Below are 17,880 nucleotides of genomic sequence, written 5' to 3'. Positions count from 1 at the left end.
CAACAGACGAGTGGATAAGAAAGCTGTGGTACATATACACAATTTAATATTCAGTTCAGTTCAGTTCAGTCAATCAGTCGTGTCTAACTCTTTGTGACCCCATGAATCGCAGCACGCCGGCCTCCCTGTCCATCACCATCACCCGGAGTTCACTCAGACACACGTCCATCGAGTCTGTGATGCCATCCAGCCATCTCATCCTCAGTCGTCTCCTTCTCCTCCTGCCCCCAATCCCTCCCAGCATCAGAGTCTTTTCCAATGAGTCAACTCTTCGCATGAGGTGGCCAAAGTACTGGAGTTTCAGCTTTAGCATCATTCCTTCCAAAGAAATCCCAGGGTTGATCTCCTTCAGAATGGACTGGTTGGATCTCCTTGCAGTCCAAGGGACTCTCAAGAGTCTTCTCCAACTCCACAGTTCAAAAGCATCAATTCGTCGGCGCTCAGCCTTCTTCACAGTCCAACTCTCACATCCATACATGACCACAGGAAAAACCATAACCTTGGCTAGACAGACCTTAGTCAGCAAAGTAATGTCTCTGCTTTGCAATATACCGTCTAGTTTGGTCATAACTTTTTTACTCAGCTATTAAAAAGAACACATTTGAATCAATTCTAATGAGGTGGATGAAACTAGAGTCTACTATACAGAGTGAAGTAAGTCAGAACGGAAAACACCAATATAGTATATTAATGCATATATATGGAATTTAGAAATATAGTAACAATGACCCTATATGTGAGACAGCAAAAGAGACACAGATGTAAAGAACAGACTTTCAGACTCTGTGGGAGAAGGCGAGGGTGGGATGATTTGAGAGAATAGCATTGAAACATGTACATTATCATATGTGAAATAGATCGCCAGTCCAGGTTTGATGCATGAGACAGGGTGCTCAGGGCTGGTGCACTGGGATGACCTTGAGGGATGGGATGGGGAGGGGAGGTGAAGGGGAGGGGGTGCAGGATGGGGAACACATATATACCTATGGCTGATTCATGTCAATGTATGGCAAAAACCACTACAATACTGTAAAGTACCTAGCCTTCAATTAAAATAAATTAATTAATTTGAAAAAGAAAACAGCCCTTCCTACAGATGTGTGTGAGGTGGTAGCTCATTGTGGTTTTGATTTGTATTTCCCTGATCATTAGTTATGTTGAGCATATTTTCATGTTGGTCGTTTGTATGTCTTCTTTGGAAAGAACATCTATTCAGGTTGTCTGTCTACTTTGTTCTATTTTGTTGAAATTGAGTTTTATGGACAGTTTATATATTTTGCATATAAACCTCTAATCAAATATATCATTTGCCAATATATTTTTACCTTTTCATTTTGTTGGTGGTTTTCTTTGCTATGAAAAGCTTTTTAGCTTGATGTAGTCCCATTTGTTCATTTTTTATTTTGTTTTCCTTGCCTAAGAAGGGACTTCACTTTCACTTTTCACTTTCATGCATTGGAGAAGGAAATGGCAGCCCACTCCATTATTCTTGCCTGGAGAATCCCAGGGACGGGGGAGCCTGGTGGGCTGCCGTCTATGGGGTCGCACAGATTTGGACGCGACTGAAGTGACTTAGCAGCAGCAGCAGCAGCAAGAAGACATACAAAAAAAAAGTATCACTAAGACTGATGTCAAAGTTTTATTGCCTATGTTTTTCTAGGAATTTTATGGCATTTGGTCTTACATTTCAGTCTTTAATCCATTTTGAGCTTCTTTTGGTACATAATATAAGAAAATAATATAGATTCCTTCTTTAGCATGTAGCTCTTCAGTTTTCCAACACTGTTTATTAAAGAGCCTGTCTTTTCCCCATTGTATATTCTTGCCTCCTTTGTTGTAGATTAATTGATCATATGAACATGGTTTTATTTCTGGATTCTATTCTGTACCACTAATTCATGGGTCTATTTTTGTGCCAAAATCATACTGTTTTGACTACTGTAATTCTATAGTATAGTTCCAAGTCTGGAAGTATGATATCTCCAGCTGTATTCTTCTTTCTCAAGATTTCTTTGGCTATTCTGGGTCTTTTGTAGTTCCATACAAATCTTCAAATAATTTGCTCTAGTCCTATATTTTTTTAAGGATTGCATTGAGTCTGTAGAATGTTTTGAATAGTATGGACATGTTAAGGATATTGATTCTACTAATCCATGCAGCCATGAAATTAAAAGGCGCTTACTCCTTGGAAGAAAAGTTATGAACAACCTAGATAGTATATTCAAAAGCAGAGACATTACTTTGCCGACTAAGGTCCATCTATTCAAAGCTATGGTTTTTCCTGTGGTCATGTATAAATGTGAGAGTTGGACTGTGAAGAAGGCTGAGCGCTGAAGAATTGATGCTTTTGAACTGTGGTGTTGGAGAAGACTCTTGAGAGTCCCTTGGACTGCAAGGAGATCCAACCAGTCCATTCTGAAGGAGATCAACCCTGGGATTTCTTTGGAAGGAATGGTTCTAAAGCTGAAGCTCCAGTACTTTGGCCACCTCATGTGAAGAGTTGACCCATTGGAAAAGACTCTGATGCTGGGAGGGATTGGGGGCAGGAAGAGAAGGGGATGACCGAGGATGAGATGGCTGGATGGCATCACAGACTCGATGGACGTGAGTCTGAGTGAACTCCAGGAGATGGTGATGGACAGGGAGGCCTGGCGTGCTGCGATCCATGGGGTCTCAAAGAGTCAGACACGACTGAGCGACTGAACTGAACTGAACTGAACTGAATCCATGAGCACAATATACCTTTCCATTTATTTGTCTTGTCTTTCATTATTTTCTCAAGTCTTATCGTCTTAGGTTTTTCATTTCCTTGATTAAATTTATTCCTAGATTGAACATTTTCTAAAGGTATCATGTTGGTTTCCTGATTCATTTCTTCCTCCAAGACTGTGCTGGGTACTCTGGTCCCATCTGATGAGCTATGCTTCAGATACATAACCGTTGTCAGTACAGTAAACATCCTCTCTGACTTCTTCTGATAACAATTTCCTCTACCCTTGGCTACCTTGCTCCAAAGAATTATTTGTTATTCAACAAATGTACTGCATGATTCTCTCTCAGATAAATTGGAAGAAGACAAAATATAATTGTTATTTTGAGAAATATCCTTATCGCCCTCAGCACCCTCGCCTAGAGCAACTGTTCTTGAGGGCATTGCCTGCAGCGTCTCTGTAAGCCTTCCTGTTTCCTGCTTCCTCGCTTGGCCTGATTCATTAGGACCATGGAGAATCTGCACTGTCGCTCATGGCGTTCCTTTCACACCGTTACAGAGAACAGCTCTTGGTGTCAGATGGTCTGTAGCAGCATTAGGAGAACAGCCTCTGTTACACTTACTTTCCATCTGCACTCAAGTCAGGGTTTACTCCCATGTGTTGGAAAGAATGCTTTGGGTGAACACTTGTCTCTTCCTCCAAGGTTTCTGTCATTTTGCCTTTACCACAAAAGCCAGACCAATGTCCACCTCAACAAAACAACAAAAAAGGAATTATCTCATGTTTCAAAACCTAGATCAATCCTTTGTAACCTGAATCTGTGCCATGTATAATAAGCCCTGCCTGCAAGATGCCTGGTGTGGATAACTTGACATGACCGCCAATAACTCTAATCCTTTCTGTGGCATAGTTTTACAAACTGCAAGCTAATTAAAAGAGCTTTTTGACTGGCTTTTGCTTCAAAACAGCTCCAAAATGTAGTTACCTAAAGCAACTACTTATAAACAAGGATTTTTCTAGGAAGTTTTTCTGATATGGTTCAAGCTCAGCTTGTCTCTGTTAGCCTAGCTTAGGTGCCTATAGTCAGTTGGCGAGTTGACTGGAGACTGGCTAGTTCCCATGGCCTCACATATCTGCTATCAGCTGAGTCAAAGAAGGGGCATATATCTCTCATCAGCCAGCAAGATAGCCTAGACTTATTCACATGATGGTGGACATAGGATTTCAAGAGCAGCAACAAGGGGAACCCTAATGCACAAAGTGATTTGCAAGGTTCTGCTTACAATATATTTGTTACTTCTGTCCCATTGGCCAAAGCAAATGACAAAGTAGCCCAAACTCAAAGGATGAAGAAAGCTTCTACCTCAAATTGGAGGGATTCTTAAAGATGTAGATACAAGGACAGGAAGCATCTGTGGCCATTTTCTGCATCTGCCATAAAAGGGCAGTCTCCAACCCAGGCCTCAGGCTTCCTTTTCAAAGCCTCAGGCTTCCTTTTCAAAGCCTCAGGCTTTCTTTCCTTTCTGTCCACTCAGTGGACTCATTCCACTCCCACAGGACCCTTCAGAAGCCTGAGATATGTCCTATATCATCTCTAGTTCCCCAAATCTGCACTGGTGTCTATAGCACAAAACACCATTCTGTATGGCTTGGGATAAAAGACGATCGTTTTTGTAAACAACTATATAAATGGTTTCCAAATCAGGAACTCAATAGTTAAAGTTTGAGTAGCATACCATTACTATGTGAATTTTTAAGAGCTGCAGTAATTAGCATATTGAGTTCTTTTAATTTCAATTACTCCTTAACTTCAAGTACTAGCATTTCTGTAATATTGTTTAATTTACCCATAGAGAAACATCCTCATGTCTTGTACCTGGCACTTCATTCTCTGCACTTTTCTTTACAGCTTCCAGATTGCAAGGTATACTAATACTTGTTAACATACACATTGTGGAAAATCTGGAATTGCACTGTATAATATAGTTATTAGCCACATGTGGTTATTGAGTATTTCAAATATGGCTAGTTCAAATTTAGATGTGCTTTAATTTAAATATATCTATACTTAAATGCAGTATATATATATATATATATACTGCATTTTTAGATTTTTAGGATGCAGTATGAAGAAAAGAATGTTAAATGCAATGCTAATAACTTTCACATTGATTACATATCAAAATAACTCTATTTCAAAATTTGGGTTAAATAAAATATATTATTGAAACTGATTTCAAATGTTTATTTTTACTTTTTAAATGTAGCTACTGAAATTTATACATTTTGGCTCTCAGAATTTATTCTAGAAATTTACAGAAAAATAAAGGTAATAGGTTATATTACTGTCAACCAAATTATGTTTGAATATATTTGAGAACAAAGAACATTATGAAAGATAAAAAAGTTTCTTACATAATTAAAACAGGGTCAGTTATCAAGAAGATACAAATTCTAAACATTTATGCCCCTAATAATAGTACTTTAAAATATTGAAGCAAAAACTAAAAGCTGCAGGAAATAATAGACAAACCTAAAAAGAGAATTTTGATACCCCTTCTTCCAATCATTGACAGGACAGATAGACTGAAAATCAGCCAGGAAAGAGAAGACTGGAACCATATTAGCAACCAACTTCATCTAACTGACATTTATAAGGAGTGCCACTCAGCAGCAAAACACACAGTCTTTACAAGAATACATGGAAGTGCCACATTCTAAGCCATAAAACATGTATCAATAAAACTGATAAATTCAAGGCAGACTGGTCAGGAAGCAAAAAGAGAGAAGATATGAATTATCAGCATCAGGAACAAGCATCACTATAGATCCTACAGGTAATCAAAGAATAAGAAAGGCACAACTATGGAAGTTAGTAAGGTAAAAAATACTGTATTTTGTGTGAGTGATGCAAGAACTCTCCTGCACAGTGAAGTATATTGATACTGCAACTTCTTTCCTGAGCATGTATGCAAGAAAAAGCCTCAAGCAATTTCCTCTTTGCATTTTTCTTGCTCTAGTTTTTCAATCTCCAGAGACAATTTATATAACTCCAGGGCCACCTTTTCCTCCCAGGCATTCGGGAGACACTTTAGGAGTTTTTGGCCTTTCAAGACTGCCTCACAAAGTTCAGCAGGTACCTGAAAGAGGAAACAAAAAGAATGATTTCAGAAACTTTCCTCATCCTTGTAAAGGGTGTGCTTCTTCAGGAGGTCTTATGGCATAAGGGAGACTGGTAAATGAAGAACCCCAGGACCGATGATGGATAGGAAACTCCAGAAAAATACTTTGGATCCTAGAAAAATATTGCCCTGAGATTTCAGTCTGTGTCTATTCTCAAATAATAATCAGCATCAGTGCCAAGCATAGAGGAAGTATAAGCAGAAAGGAAATCCCCCCAAAAAACAACTAGCATGTCACTTCTGCTGACCAACCAGAAATGGAGCAAAACCACATAATTTATTGGAGGAAATACCAAAGGCTAGATATATGGTCAATAAGACTCTTGTTCACACACCTGAGATGACCTACTGTAAGGTGGAAAGAGCCAATAGACACCTTATAAATTCACCCCCCCACAACTGAAATAGACCTTTGGGATGTATTATTTCTTTTTCTATTTTATGAACCATCCCATTTCCCTTTAATTTATTTTGAGGTGTCATATGACATAAAACTCATTGGCTGTTACTCACCTTCTCACACTTGGGCACGTCCGGACTCCAAGATTTGTTCTCTGAGCAAAAGATGTTCTGGGAACCAACCATCCTATAGCCAGGGTCACACGTGATGGTGACATTTTCAGGGGTGACATATTGATCCTTCTCCACAGACAGCTTTCCATTTGATATTTCTGGTTTTTGGCATACAGCTGTAATCAAGACACATTTTCTTAGCCTTGTGACTATCTCAAATACAACACATTTTAACACCAATAATATCATATAAAAAGGATAAAAATATTGCTGAATTCTACCTTTCTTTTCTACACTACTGATACCCTACTATTACTACTACTTCTACCAACACTGGCAAGTATTTATGGAGATCTGGCTGGAATCACCTATGTGCAAACACAATATATACATCACTTAGTGTAAGCTTTCAGCAACTCTGTGAGGGAGGCCCTATGGTTATCTCCACCTTAGAGACGAGGCAACTGAGACACAGGAAAGTTAAATGCCTTGCCCCACATGACAGAATTGCAGTGGCAGAGAAAAAGTGAGAGCCTAGGGTTTGTTCTGAGCTGTTAACTTCTGCCCTATGGGACCTCTCTTTTGCCTCAGTTTCCTCTTGTGTAAAAAAAAATAGCACCAGTAACTCAGCTCCTGGAGTTATTATGAGTGAAATGATTTAAATAACCTTTAGGAACATTTTCCTTATTCTGCCATAATAGTCACTTACCCAATAAGGAGGTCAACCCCATCAGTCAACTCTCCCATGAAAAGTTCTGGCCTCTATAAGAATTTGAGGGTGCCATTTATTGGATATGTGGGAAATAAACCACAGTGGACCTCACTCAGGCTCAAGCACATGCTCATGACAACTCTACCTCTGGCTGGGAGGACACATTCTCTCAGAGTCACTTCTGAATTACTCTACAGTAGCTCTATCTCTTAGTGCTATAAGAGAACCTAGATTACCTTTACATTGAGGAGCCAGTGGTGACCAATTGATAAATGTGCAGGAGATTCTAGCCTCTCCAACAAGAGTATATCCTTCCTGACATTCATACTCAACCACATCAGTTCCAAATATTTCTCTTTCAATATATGTGAAGTGTCCATGCTTAACTTCAGGTGGTGCACTACAACCTTCAATGGTGAGAGAAGAGGATTTTGTTGTTGTTTAAACAAAGAAGCACATTAAACAAAGCAGCATTCAACTAAATTGATCTATTGAAAGACTTTCATCCTTCCCAATCAATTTCATTGCCCATAAGATAATTGGAATAATTCACAAAGAAGGAATGTGGTGGTGGTGGTTTAGTCCCTAAGTCGTGTCCAACTCTTATGACTTCATGCATTGTAGCCTGCCAGCCTTCTCTGTCCATGGGATTCTCCAGGCAAGGATACTGAGTGGGTTTCCATTTCCTTCTCCAGGAGATCTTCCCAACCCAAAGATCAAACCCGGGTCACCAGCATTGCAGGCAGTTTCTTTACCAACTGAGCTATGGAGGAAGAACCAAAGAAGGATTGTGCTCCTCTATTACCATGTGGCTGGGAATTAAGGAAAGGAGTTATCTATAAGCGTATCTGAGGGAAAGAGAACTGATCTTCACCTTGTTTACAACTATTTTTTTCAATAAGTTTAAATATTTAGCAAAATATGTGTAAAGCATTTACTATAAAGTGTCAGGCAGTACTTGAAGCATTTAACAAATATTAACTCATCTAATTCTCCCAAACAACCCTATGAGGTAGGCATTACTATTATTTTCATTTCATAGATGAGGAAACACAGAGAAGTACAGTACTTTCCCAAGGTCACACAAGGGAGGGACTCAGTCAGTGCAGTTCTGCTCCACGCAGACCATGGTCTTGGCAATACACTGCCCTCAGCAAAGAGAATGGGCTACTTGGGGACAGTGGAAGACTTTCAGTAATTAAAGTTTAGAGTCAGTCTATTTTTTCTTTTTAACTAAAGTTACTAAAGAAACATTTGTGATTGATCGAGACATTGTTCTGTGAAAACGTGTAGGGACTGTGCAAATCCAGAATACCTTACCACCCATCAATCCCAAGAGTATTCTGTGTTTTTGCACCTTTTATAGAAGAGAATGTTAGAAAATGTGTTCTGAAATTACTTCGATAATGAAATAAGCATTAATCCATACAAAGACATTATATCAAATTTCACAAAGCCTTGGAGGATTTAGTTAATAATTTTTAAATATTGGTAAATACACATCATTTTAAGAAACAGATGTTAGGTTTATCGGTACTTGGAAAGTTTTCATAATTTTGTGTTTTCTATAAATAAAAGATTAAAGCCATAGAGTAAACCTGGGTTCAATGAATTTTCTAGAGCACCTCACAGAAATTAGAGAAATATTTCACTTACCATATTTATTCTAAAAGGATACAACTCAGGAACAGCCATACGGAAGAGATGCAAAGGGCAAAGTGTGTGAAAGGGGCACAGAGCTTCCATGCCATCTCCAGAAATGCCAGTTTTCCTGCACCTCTACATATTCACCAACCAGGAGCTCTCTAAGTCCCATGTTTTGGGGGTTTTATGGAGGCTTTATCACATAGGCATGGCTAATAAAAACATTGGTCATTAGCAACTGATTCAACCTCCAACACCTGCCTCCTCACCAGAGGCTGAAGGTAAGACTGATAATTCCAACCCTCTAATCATATGATTAGCAACCAGTGCTCATCTTTGGGCTTACTCATGGTTCAGCGGTCAAGAATTCGCTTGCTATGCAGGAGACACAGGAGACATGGGTTCGATCCCTGGGTCAGGAAGACCCCCTGGAGGAGAGCATGGCAACCCACTCCCGTATTCCTGCCTAGAGAAACCCAGGAAAAGAGGAGCCTTGCGGGCTACAATCCAAAGAGTCAAACATGACTGAAGCGACTTGAGCACCCATCTTTAGTTGGGGTTCTGAAATTAGTTCCTTAGACAACTTTCTCATCATCTTTACTTAGGATATCATCAGAATGTTGGGAGCTGTGAGCCAGGAACCTTGGACAAAGACCAAATACACATTTTCTGAATGACCAAATGACCCAAAAATATTTTTTTCTTTCAAATCACATTATCACATTTGTGAATGTACCTGAGCAACTCTGGCACACAGCAATCTTTGGTTTCTCTGAACTACATTTCTTGTTAGCAATAACAGGTGTATCTATCTGTGTCTTAAGCACTGTGTTAAGCACTTCACTTACAACATCGCATTTAATCTTAAAAAAACAAAAACAAAAAAACCTTACTTGAGTGTCATTTTCATCCTCATTTACAGACGAAGGAACAGACTAATCAATAAAGTATAAATAGAAAGACTAAGAAAATAAATCACACAATGAAGTACAAGTCTTCAAATCTGTTAAAGACATTCTATTTTCTGTCTCACTGGTTTGGCAGTTATATTGTGGGGTATGTGTGTATGCATATCTGTGCTGACAGATAGATACGTAGATGGACAGATCTTTATTCTCCTTTTGCATCTTGAGGGCAGGGAGCACATTTCATACCTCCCCACACTACAGACACTTAGAGTGTTCTTCTGAAAGGGGCAGTTCCCAAACAGATATTTGTGAGAAGGTGATGTTACCTATACAGGAAGTCTAGAGCTCAAGTATAGCCCTTCCTGAGGCTCACGTGAAATAAATTTTTATTAACACAATAGACATAAGACTGTTGCACTAAACTCCATGGAGAATATTAAGGAGCACATTGGAGCCTCATTAAAATAGTGAGGATGGCATATAAATAGTTGTCAAAATAGCAGGAAGAGTATGGCATTTGTCAAAAGAAAGCAGAAAATATGTATTATAAGAAGAGGGAGAGAGAATCCCATGCATTAAATATGGCAGGAAAATGCCTTCTAGGAGCAGGACTTGGAATTGGATAGTTAGCTGCATTGATGAGGCATTTTATATTGAGGGAAATTAACAAGAATGAGAGGGAGCAAATCACATGGGAATCTTTATGGTTGGTTAATAGGCTAGTTTGACTAGAGAATCACATAGGGGAGAAGTATGAGACGTAGGCTATGAAGCTGGGATCAGATTAAGACAGGTTTTAAACAATAGGCTGGGTTAAAGGCATAATTCCATAAACAATGGAGAAATTAAGGAAATGAAAAGGAAGGAGTTTATTCAAAAGATAAATGAATAACTCACAAGACTTCTTGACCAATGATATATGGCCTTTCTTTACTGACTTACCCAATAGAAATAGAAATTCAAAGATGAACGTGGAAGGTTGGTAGAATAAATACACCACACACAGAGACACACACATACATGAAAGAGAATCTATTATTTGCTAAATAAGTTTAAAAAAATCATCAGGTCCAATTCCTAGCCAAACACTTGAAGTTTATAATCCTATATTGACTTGTTTAGCCTTCTCTCAATTATTTTCATCTTTTTGTGGAAGAAGCCTCCAAAATAATGATACCACCGTATCCTCTTTAGAAACTAACTTAGACAAAAGAAAAATCATATAAGGAAAAAAAAAGGATCTATACATTAAAAGAAACTCAAGAGGAGTATGAATCAATTGTGATGTGTAGACCTTACTTGGATTCTAATTCGAATAAATAAAGTTACAAAAACATTTATAAATAAGACAATCAGGAAAATTTGAAAACTAGATACTTGATATTATGTAATTATTACTTAATTTAATGTATGATAATGGTTTATCATAGCTTTTAAGAAAGAATGCCTATCTTTTAGAGATACATGCTAAAATATTCAGAAGTAATATCCAAGATTTCCATCTAAATAGCTTAGACTGGGCAAAATGGATGTGGATATGGTTAAAACAAGAATGGTCATGAGTTGATAATTGCTGAATCTGAGTAATAAGTATTTGAATCTTTGTACATATTTTAAGTTATCAATAGGAAAAAAAGAAATCACATTTTCTGATTTAAAAATTCACCTTTAATGCACAGATTGTATTTATATAAAGCACAACTAAATGCTCTAGTCACATTTCTCCATAGAGTCCTACAGGTATTATCAAATCTTCTCAATGCTGATTAATTTATAAACATTACCAAACTGCAAAAAATGAAACTTTACATGTATAAAATGTCATTACAGAGAGCTTTTTCACATATTACTTATGACTTAAGATTCTAGTTAATTTTCTCAGAATTAGTGGTAAAAGTTACAATTTCAAATTTGCTTAAGAGATGGTAATTACATGCCAAAGGATTAGAAAAAAAATTATCTCTGAGGGTAATAAACTAATTTAAAAATTAAGAAATTACAAGCATTTGTGAGTTCATATTTAGTGTATAATTATGAAAGTAATGTTATTTGCAGTTTATTCTTTTTTTAAAATTGAAACATAATCGACCTCAATATTATGTTCAATCTAGGTGTACAACACATTTATTTACCTCATAAAATGCATGCATGTTTTATTGCTCAGTCATGTCCAACTCTTTGTGACTCCATGGACTATAGTTCACTAGGCTCCTCTGTCCATGGGATTTCCCAGGCAAGAATACTGGAATGGGTTGCCATTTCTTTCCCCAGGGGATCTTCCCAACCCAGGGATCGAACTTGCATCTTTTGCATTGCAGGCAGATTCTTTACCATCTGAACCAGCAGGGAAGCCCTTTATAAATGCTCACCATGATAATCTAGTTACCATCTGTCATCATACAAGGCGATTACAATACTGTTGACCATGTTCCCCCTTCTGTTCATTTTATTCCCACAATTCATTATCTGTTTACTAGAGCAGACCCCTAGCAATTCATACAAAACAGCTGTTTCTCTAATAATAATAATAATAATATAAATATAAAAGTACTAAAAAAACATTTTGAAAATATTTGGGAATTCAGTTGTTCCATTAATAAAATAGAAGTTAATAAACAATTTATTATAACATTGGTAAAGCAATTTGTTAACTGAAATTGACATTAGTAAAACAAGTTATTATACCTCCCACAAAGTAATATAAAACATTTCAATTTGATCATACTTTTAAAATTCCTAATATGGAATGAATATATTTGCAATTGATTGGTTTAACTACCTTCTTGCCATTAATTGAACACTTTTCTAATCGCTTTTCTGGGACCTGAGAATCCGCAGCTATTTTACTCACCTTGTAAGCTGTCCGGGCAGAGGAGCACGGTCAGAATCCCAAGGAGGTACAGAACTGGGGACTTTCTCCCTGACACAGGCTTCATGGTAAGTGTTGACAATTGTGACCAACGGAAGCTCAAAGATCACAGGTTGCACCTGAAAATATATGGAAGGAAGAGAGTGAGTTAGCAGCAGCACTCTCCAAATGAGTTCAGCTGCACAATAGTCAGCAAAACCCCAGCGTAAAAAGAAATACAAGTCAAAACTCTGAACTGAGAGCTTCTTCCTCCTCAGTTAGGAAGAAACTGGGTGGAACAGGGCAGAATTAGGACTTTTGCAATCAACTGAGTCAAAGGGCATGAGAAACCTCAATATTATCATCAAGATCTGATGCCACGAGCAACTGGGACTTTTGAGAGTATTTAGAACTCTGAGAGTATTTAGAAACCATAATGCCAATCTTTTTTATTTTTATTTTTATTTTGTGCTAGGACTGGAAAGGCTCTCTTGAAATGTAAATGATTAATTTCTGAGTGACAAGATAAATAAGAGATGATTTTTTTTAAGCACTTTGGTTCAGAGTGGAAGTCTCCACAATTCTCAAAGCAAAACTTGAGTTAGCTCAAACTGAGCATTAAGTCCAGTGGAGCTTGGATACTAGTGTGAGAGGAAGCCATTCCTGAAAAGCACTAACTATTAGGAAAAGTTGTGACTTTGATTATTAGTTTGGACTGCAAATAGCAGGACGACATTTTAAAAAACAGAACGTGTTGGAGAAAGCTGTTTCCTTCCTGAAGTTCTAAAGCCCAGTGGGGAAAGACAAGCATGAAAAGACCCAGGAATAAAGATGGGCCTGAAAATATGACTCTTCCAAAGAAAGGCAAAGCCAAAAAGTGCTCAAACTACCGCACAATTGCACTCATCTCACGCGCTAGGCAAATAATGCTCAAAATTCTCCAAGCCAGGCTTCAATAGTACATGAACCGTGAACTTCCAGATGTTCAAGCTGGATTTAGAAAAGGCAGAGAAACCAGAGATCAAATTGCCAACATCTGTTGGATCATCAAAAAAGCAAGAGAGGTCCAGAAAAACATCTACTTCCACTTTATTGACTATGCCAAAGCCTTTGACTGTGTAAACCACAACAAACTCTGGAACATTCCTAAAGAGCTGGGAATACCAGACCACCTGAGCTGCCTCCTGAGAAATATGTATGCAGGTCAGGAAGCAACAGTTAGAATTGGACATGGAACAACAAACTGGTTCCAAATAGGAAAAGGAGTACATCGAGGCTGTATACTGTCACCCTGCTTATTTAACTTATATGCAGAGTACATCATAAGAAATGCTGAGCTGGATGAAGTACAAGCTGGAATCAAGATTGCCAGGAGAAATACCAATAACCTCAGATATGCAGATGACACCACCCTTATGGCAGAAAGCAAAGAAGAAATAAAGCGCCTCTCGATGCAAGTGAAAGAGGAGAGTGAAAAAATTGGCTTAAAACTCAACGTTCAGAAAACTAAGTTCATGGCACCTGGTCCCATAACTTCATAGCAAATAGATGGGGAAACCGTGACAGACTTTATTTTGGGGGGCTCTAAAATCACTTCAGATGGTGACTGCAGCCATGAAATTAAAAGACGCTTGCTCCTTGGAAGAAAAGTTATGACAAATCTAGACAGCATATTCAAAAGCAGAGACATTACTTTGCCAACAAAGGTCCATCTAGTCAAAGCTATGATTTTCCCAGTAGTCATATATGGATGTCAGAGTTGAACTACAAAGAAAGCTGAGTGCTGAGGAATTGATGCTTTTCAACTGTGATGTTGGAGAAGACTCTTGAGAGTCCCTTGGACAGCAAGAAGATCCAACCAGCCCATCCTAAAGGAAATCAGTCCTGAATATTCATTGGAAGGACTGATGTTGAAGCTGAAACTCCAATACTTTGGCCACCTGATGCGAAGAACTGACTCATTTGAAAAGACCCTGATACTGGGAAAGATTGAAGGTGGGAGGAGAAGGGAATGTCAGAAGATAAGATGGTTTGATGACATCACCATTTAGATGGACATGAGTTTTAGTAAACTCCAGGAGTTGGTGATGGACAGGGAGGCCTGGCGTGCTGCAGTCCATGGGGTCGCAAAGAGTCGGACATGACTGAGTGACTGAGCTGAACTGACAATAGTACTCAGACAATATTTCAGCGAGACATTCCTTGTAGTTATTGTTGCTTTACCTAAGACACTTAATGAGTCACCCTTTGGTGCCTTTCTAATCTGTTAGAAGAAGGAAGAGTGGTGCCTGAAATCCTGAATAATCATGCACTAGACATACTCTTTTCCCAATTTTGAACCAGTCTGTTGTTCCATGTCTTGTTCTAACTATCGCTTCCTGACCTGCACACAGGTTTCACAGGTAGGGTGGTCTTGGTATTCCCATCCCTTGAAGAACTTTCCACAGTTTGTTGCAATCCTCAAAGGCTTTAGAGTAGTCAATGAAGCTGAAGTAGATATTTTTCTGGAATTCGCTAGTTTTTGCTATGATCCAACAGATGTTAGCAATTTGATCTCTGGTTCCTCTGCCTTTTCTAAATCCAGCTTGTATATCTGGAAGTTCTCGGTTTCCATAACGTTGAAACCTAGCTTGAAGGATTTTAATCAGTACTTTGCTAACATGAGAAATGAGTGTAATTGTACAGTAGTTTGGACATTCTTTGTCATTGCCCTTTTGAGGGATTGGAAAGAAAACTGACCTTTTCCAGTTCTGCAGCCACTGCTTAGTTTTCCAATTTTGCTGGCATATTAGTTCTAGTCAGGTATATGATTTAAAAGATTGTAGCTTGTCTTTCATTCCTTCACATGGTATTTTGGAGAGAAAATCTTTCCATTTAATGAGGTCCAGCTTATCAACTTTACTTTCATGATTACCTTTTATGTCTTTTGGTGTCAAGCCTAAAATATTTCTCTAGCCTTATATCCCAAGAAAGTCTCCTATTTTTTTTCTAAAAGTGTTATACTTTTACACATTGCATTTAAGTCTTAGTTTCCATATTGTATCTCCTGTACATTTTCATAATTTTTTTAATTTTATGTTTCACATTTAAGTCAGGATTCATTTTGAATTAATTTTTATGTAAAGTGGGAGGTTTAGATCAAAGTTCATTTTTTGCCAATAGATGTCCAGTTGCTCTAGCACAATTTGTCAAAAAAGCTACCTTTTCTCCATTGGCTTGCTATTGCTTTCATCAAAAATCAGTTAAGCATATTTGTGTGTAGATTTATTTTTAACTTTCTAGCATGAGCTATTAATTCAACAAGTGTTTATTGAACCCCAACAATGAGCCAAAATCTCTTCTGGGTGCTGTGGGTGCAACACTACTCAAGGCAGACAAAAATTTCAATACTCCTAGAGCTTATGGTCTAGTAAGAAAGATCAATATCAGCAAAAGAAAAATTTAAGCATATCATGAAGTCAGAAAGATAAGTACTGTGAAATAAAATAATGCAGGGTAAATTGGAAGATAATAATGTCTCAGGAGCAATGAGCAGCATATATTAAACAATTTGTCCAAGGACGTTCATTCTCAAGTTAGTGTAAGAGGGTGTATTTACAGATTCAAGATATGCAAACCATGTCTAGGGACATTATATTCAAGCAACTACAAACCAAAGATAAAATTTCTTATAGCATCTAGAGAAAATATTATTTATATACAGAGAACACTTTGAATGATTGCTAACTTCTTGCCAGAAATAGCAGAAGCCAGAAGACCAGCCTTTTTAAAGCACTGAAGGAGATGCAAGAAGAGCATTAGATCACGTAAGGCTTTGTAGGCTCTGATGTAGCTTAGTCTATGAAGGGAATCTAATTAAGGATTTTGAACAGAGGAACAACACCAGTAGCTCTCCATGGCTACCAGGAGGCACAAGAATGGAAGCCTTTTGGAGTAATCTAGGCTAGAATTGATAATGTCTCAGTTCAGGGTAATAGTGGTAAATGCTAAACATGAAAGAATTTGAGATATATTTAGATTCTATTGTTAATCTCTATAATCATTTCATTTTATGCACTCTCAACCTTGTTTTAATTTAAATGTATTTATTTTAATTGGAGACTAATTACTTTACAACATTGTATTGGTTTTGCCATACATTAACATGAATCCGCCATGGGTGTACATGTGTTCCCCATCCTGAACCCCCTTCCCCCCTCCCTCCCCGTACCATCCCTCTGGTACATCCCAGTGCACCAGCCCCGAGCATCCTGTATCATGCATCGAACCTGGACTGGCGATTCATTTCTTATATGATATTATACATGTTTCAATCTTCTTAGTTTAGTCTCTCTTGAACATTGTTTGAAAAGACTCTCAAAAGAGAGGTGGAGAATAATAGCAAGTAAAAAACAATGGACCAAAGGTCCATTTTAGGTCAAATAATTGTTGGAATTGGAGTAACAAATAAAAAATATCCTATATTGTAGAAACACACCTATAATCTTAACATGAATATTTTTTCCATTATCTTGAAAACATTTCAAAGGAAGAAGCAACCAAATTATATAACTGATTAGATGTAGAGTGCAAGGGAAAGGGAAGAGGTGAAAAACCCAGTGATCTTTAGTCTTAAAGAGAACAGTACTAGTTAAAGTATATATATAATGACTTAGGTGCACAGAGCAATTATAGGATAGGCCCCAATGTCCTATTAGTTTGATTCCAAGAGATTTCTCAGTAACTAACCTTTGTTCCAGTTTAGGAATGGATTAGGGGTGGGCTGTGTTAGCCAGAGAGGCTGAGTGTTTATCCCTGTAGTCTTTTTATATGTTGATGAAGTACAGCTGGTTCAGATGAGTAGATTCAGCTTTTATCAAAAGCATCCAGTGTATAGAACTGCTTCAGTACTAAACAGCAATGCTCAGAAGGGAACATTTGAATTTCCACGTGTTCTGATGAGGCTCTTACTCACTAAGATAAAATAATCTCAATACTGCATTCACTGTGATGATTTTGAAATTCTGAAACTTGACCTCTGCCTAACTTTGAACATGTGATTGATCTCTGTTCTATATGCAGAGCTTGATGGTATCTTTCTGCATTTCTGTATGCTTATATAAGCAAATGATTTGGTTTTCCGAGCATATGATCTTCTCTTTAATCTGAGCTTCCTCTTAACATTTTTCAATCTGTAAATACTGACATTGAGTAGAGAGTAATAACAGTGGAGCTGATGTGAACTCTCCACACACATTATATCTAAATCAAACCTAGACAGTGTATTAAAAATCAGAGACATCACTTTGCTCAAAAGGTCCTTGTAGTCAATGCTATGTGTTTTTAATTAATTTATTTATTATAATTGGAAGCTAATTGCTTT

The 17,880-nt window shown here is 37.7% G+C and overlaps 1 protein-coding gene across 1 annotated transcript; it reads right to left on the bottom strand.

Moving 5' to 3' along the window:
- Positions 5,588 to 12,798, bottom strand: LOC102179403 (apolipoprotein R). The gene is made up of 4 exons (XM_005690428.3): positions 12,522 to 12,798; positions 7,355 to 7,525; positions 6,407 to 6,582; positions 5,588 to 5,851 (listed from the first exon to the last, which is right to left on the bottom strand). Exons 1-4 carry the CDS (start codon positions 12,604 to 12,606, stop codon positions 5,696 to 5,698), a joined length of 588 nt encoding a protein of 195 aa, XP_005690485.2. The 5' UTR covers positions 12,607 to 12,798; the 3' UTR covers positions 5,588 to 5,695.

This window comes from Capra hircus, chromosome 16, assembly GCF_001704415.2.
Source record: "Capra hircus breed San Clemente chromosome 16, ASM170441v1, whole genome shotgun sequence".
Taxonomy (NCBI): domain Eukaryota; kingdom Metazoa; phylum Chordata; class Mammalia; order Artiodactyla; family Bovidae; genus Capra; species Capra hircus.
The sequence above is the reverse complement of the archived record's forward strand: the minus strand, read 5'-3'. Positions and strand labels throughout refer to the sequence as shown.

Bases quoted from the DNA above. Each gene is read 5' to 3' on its own strand.
- LOC102179403 (XM_005690428.3), bottom strand. From the start codon at position 12,606: ATGAAGCCTGTGTCAGGGAGAAAGTCCCCAGTTCTGTACCTCCTTGGG. The intron at 7,526-12,521 runs GTGAGTAAAATA...TCACCATTGAAG, and splicing joins CTGCCCGGACAGCTTACAAG to GTTGTAGTGCACCACCTGAA. The intron at 6,583-7,354 runs GTAATCTAGGTT...TCTTGATTACAG, and splicing joins ACTGGCTCCTCAATGTAAAG to CTGTATGCCAAAAACCAGAA.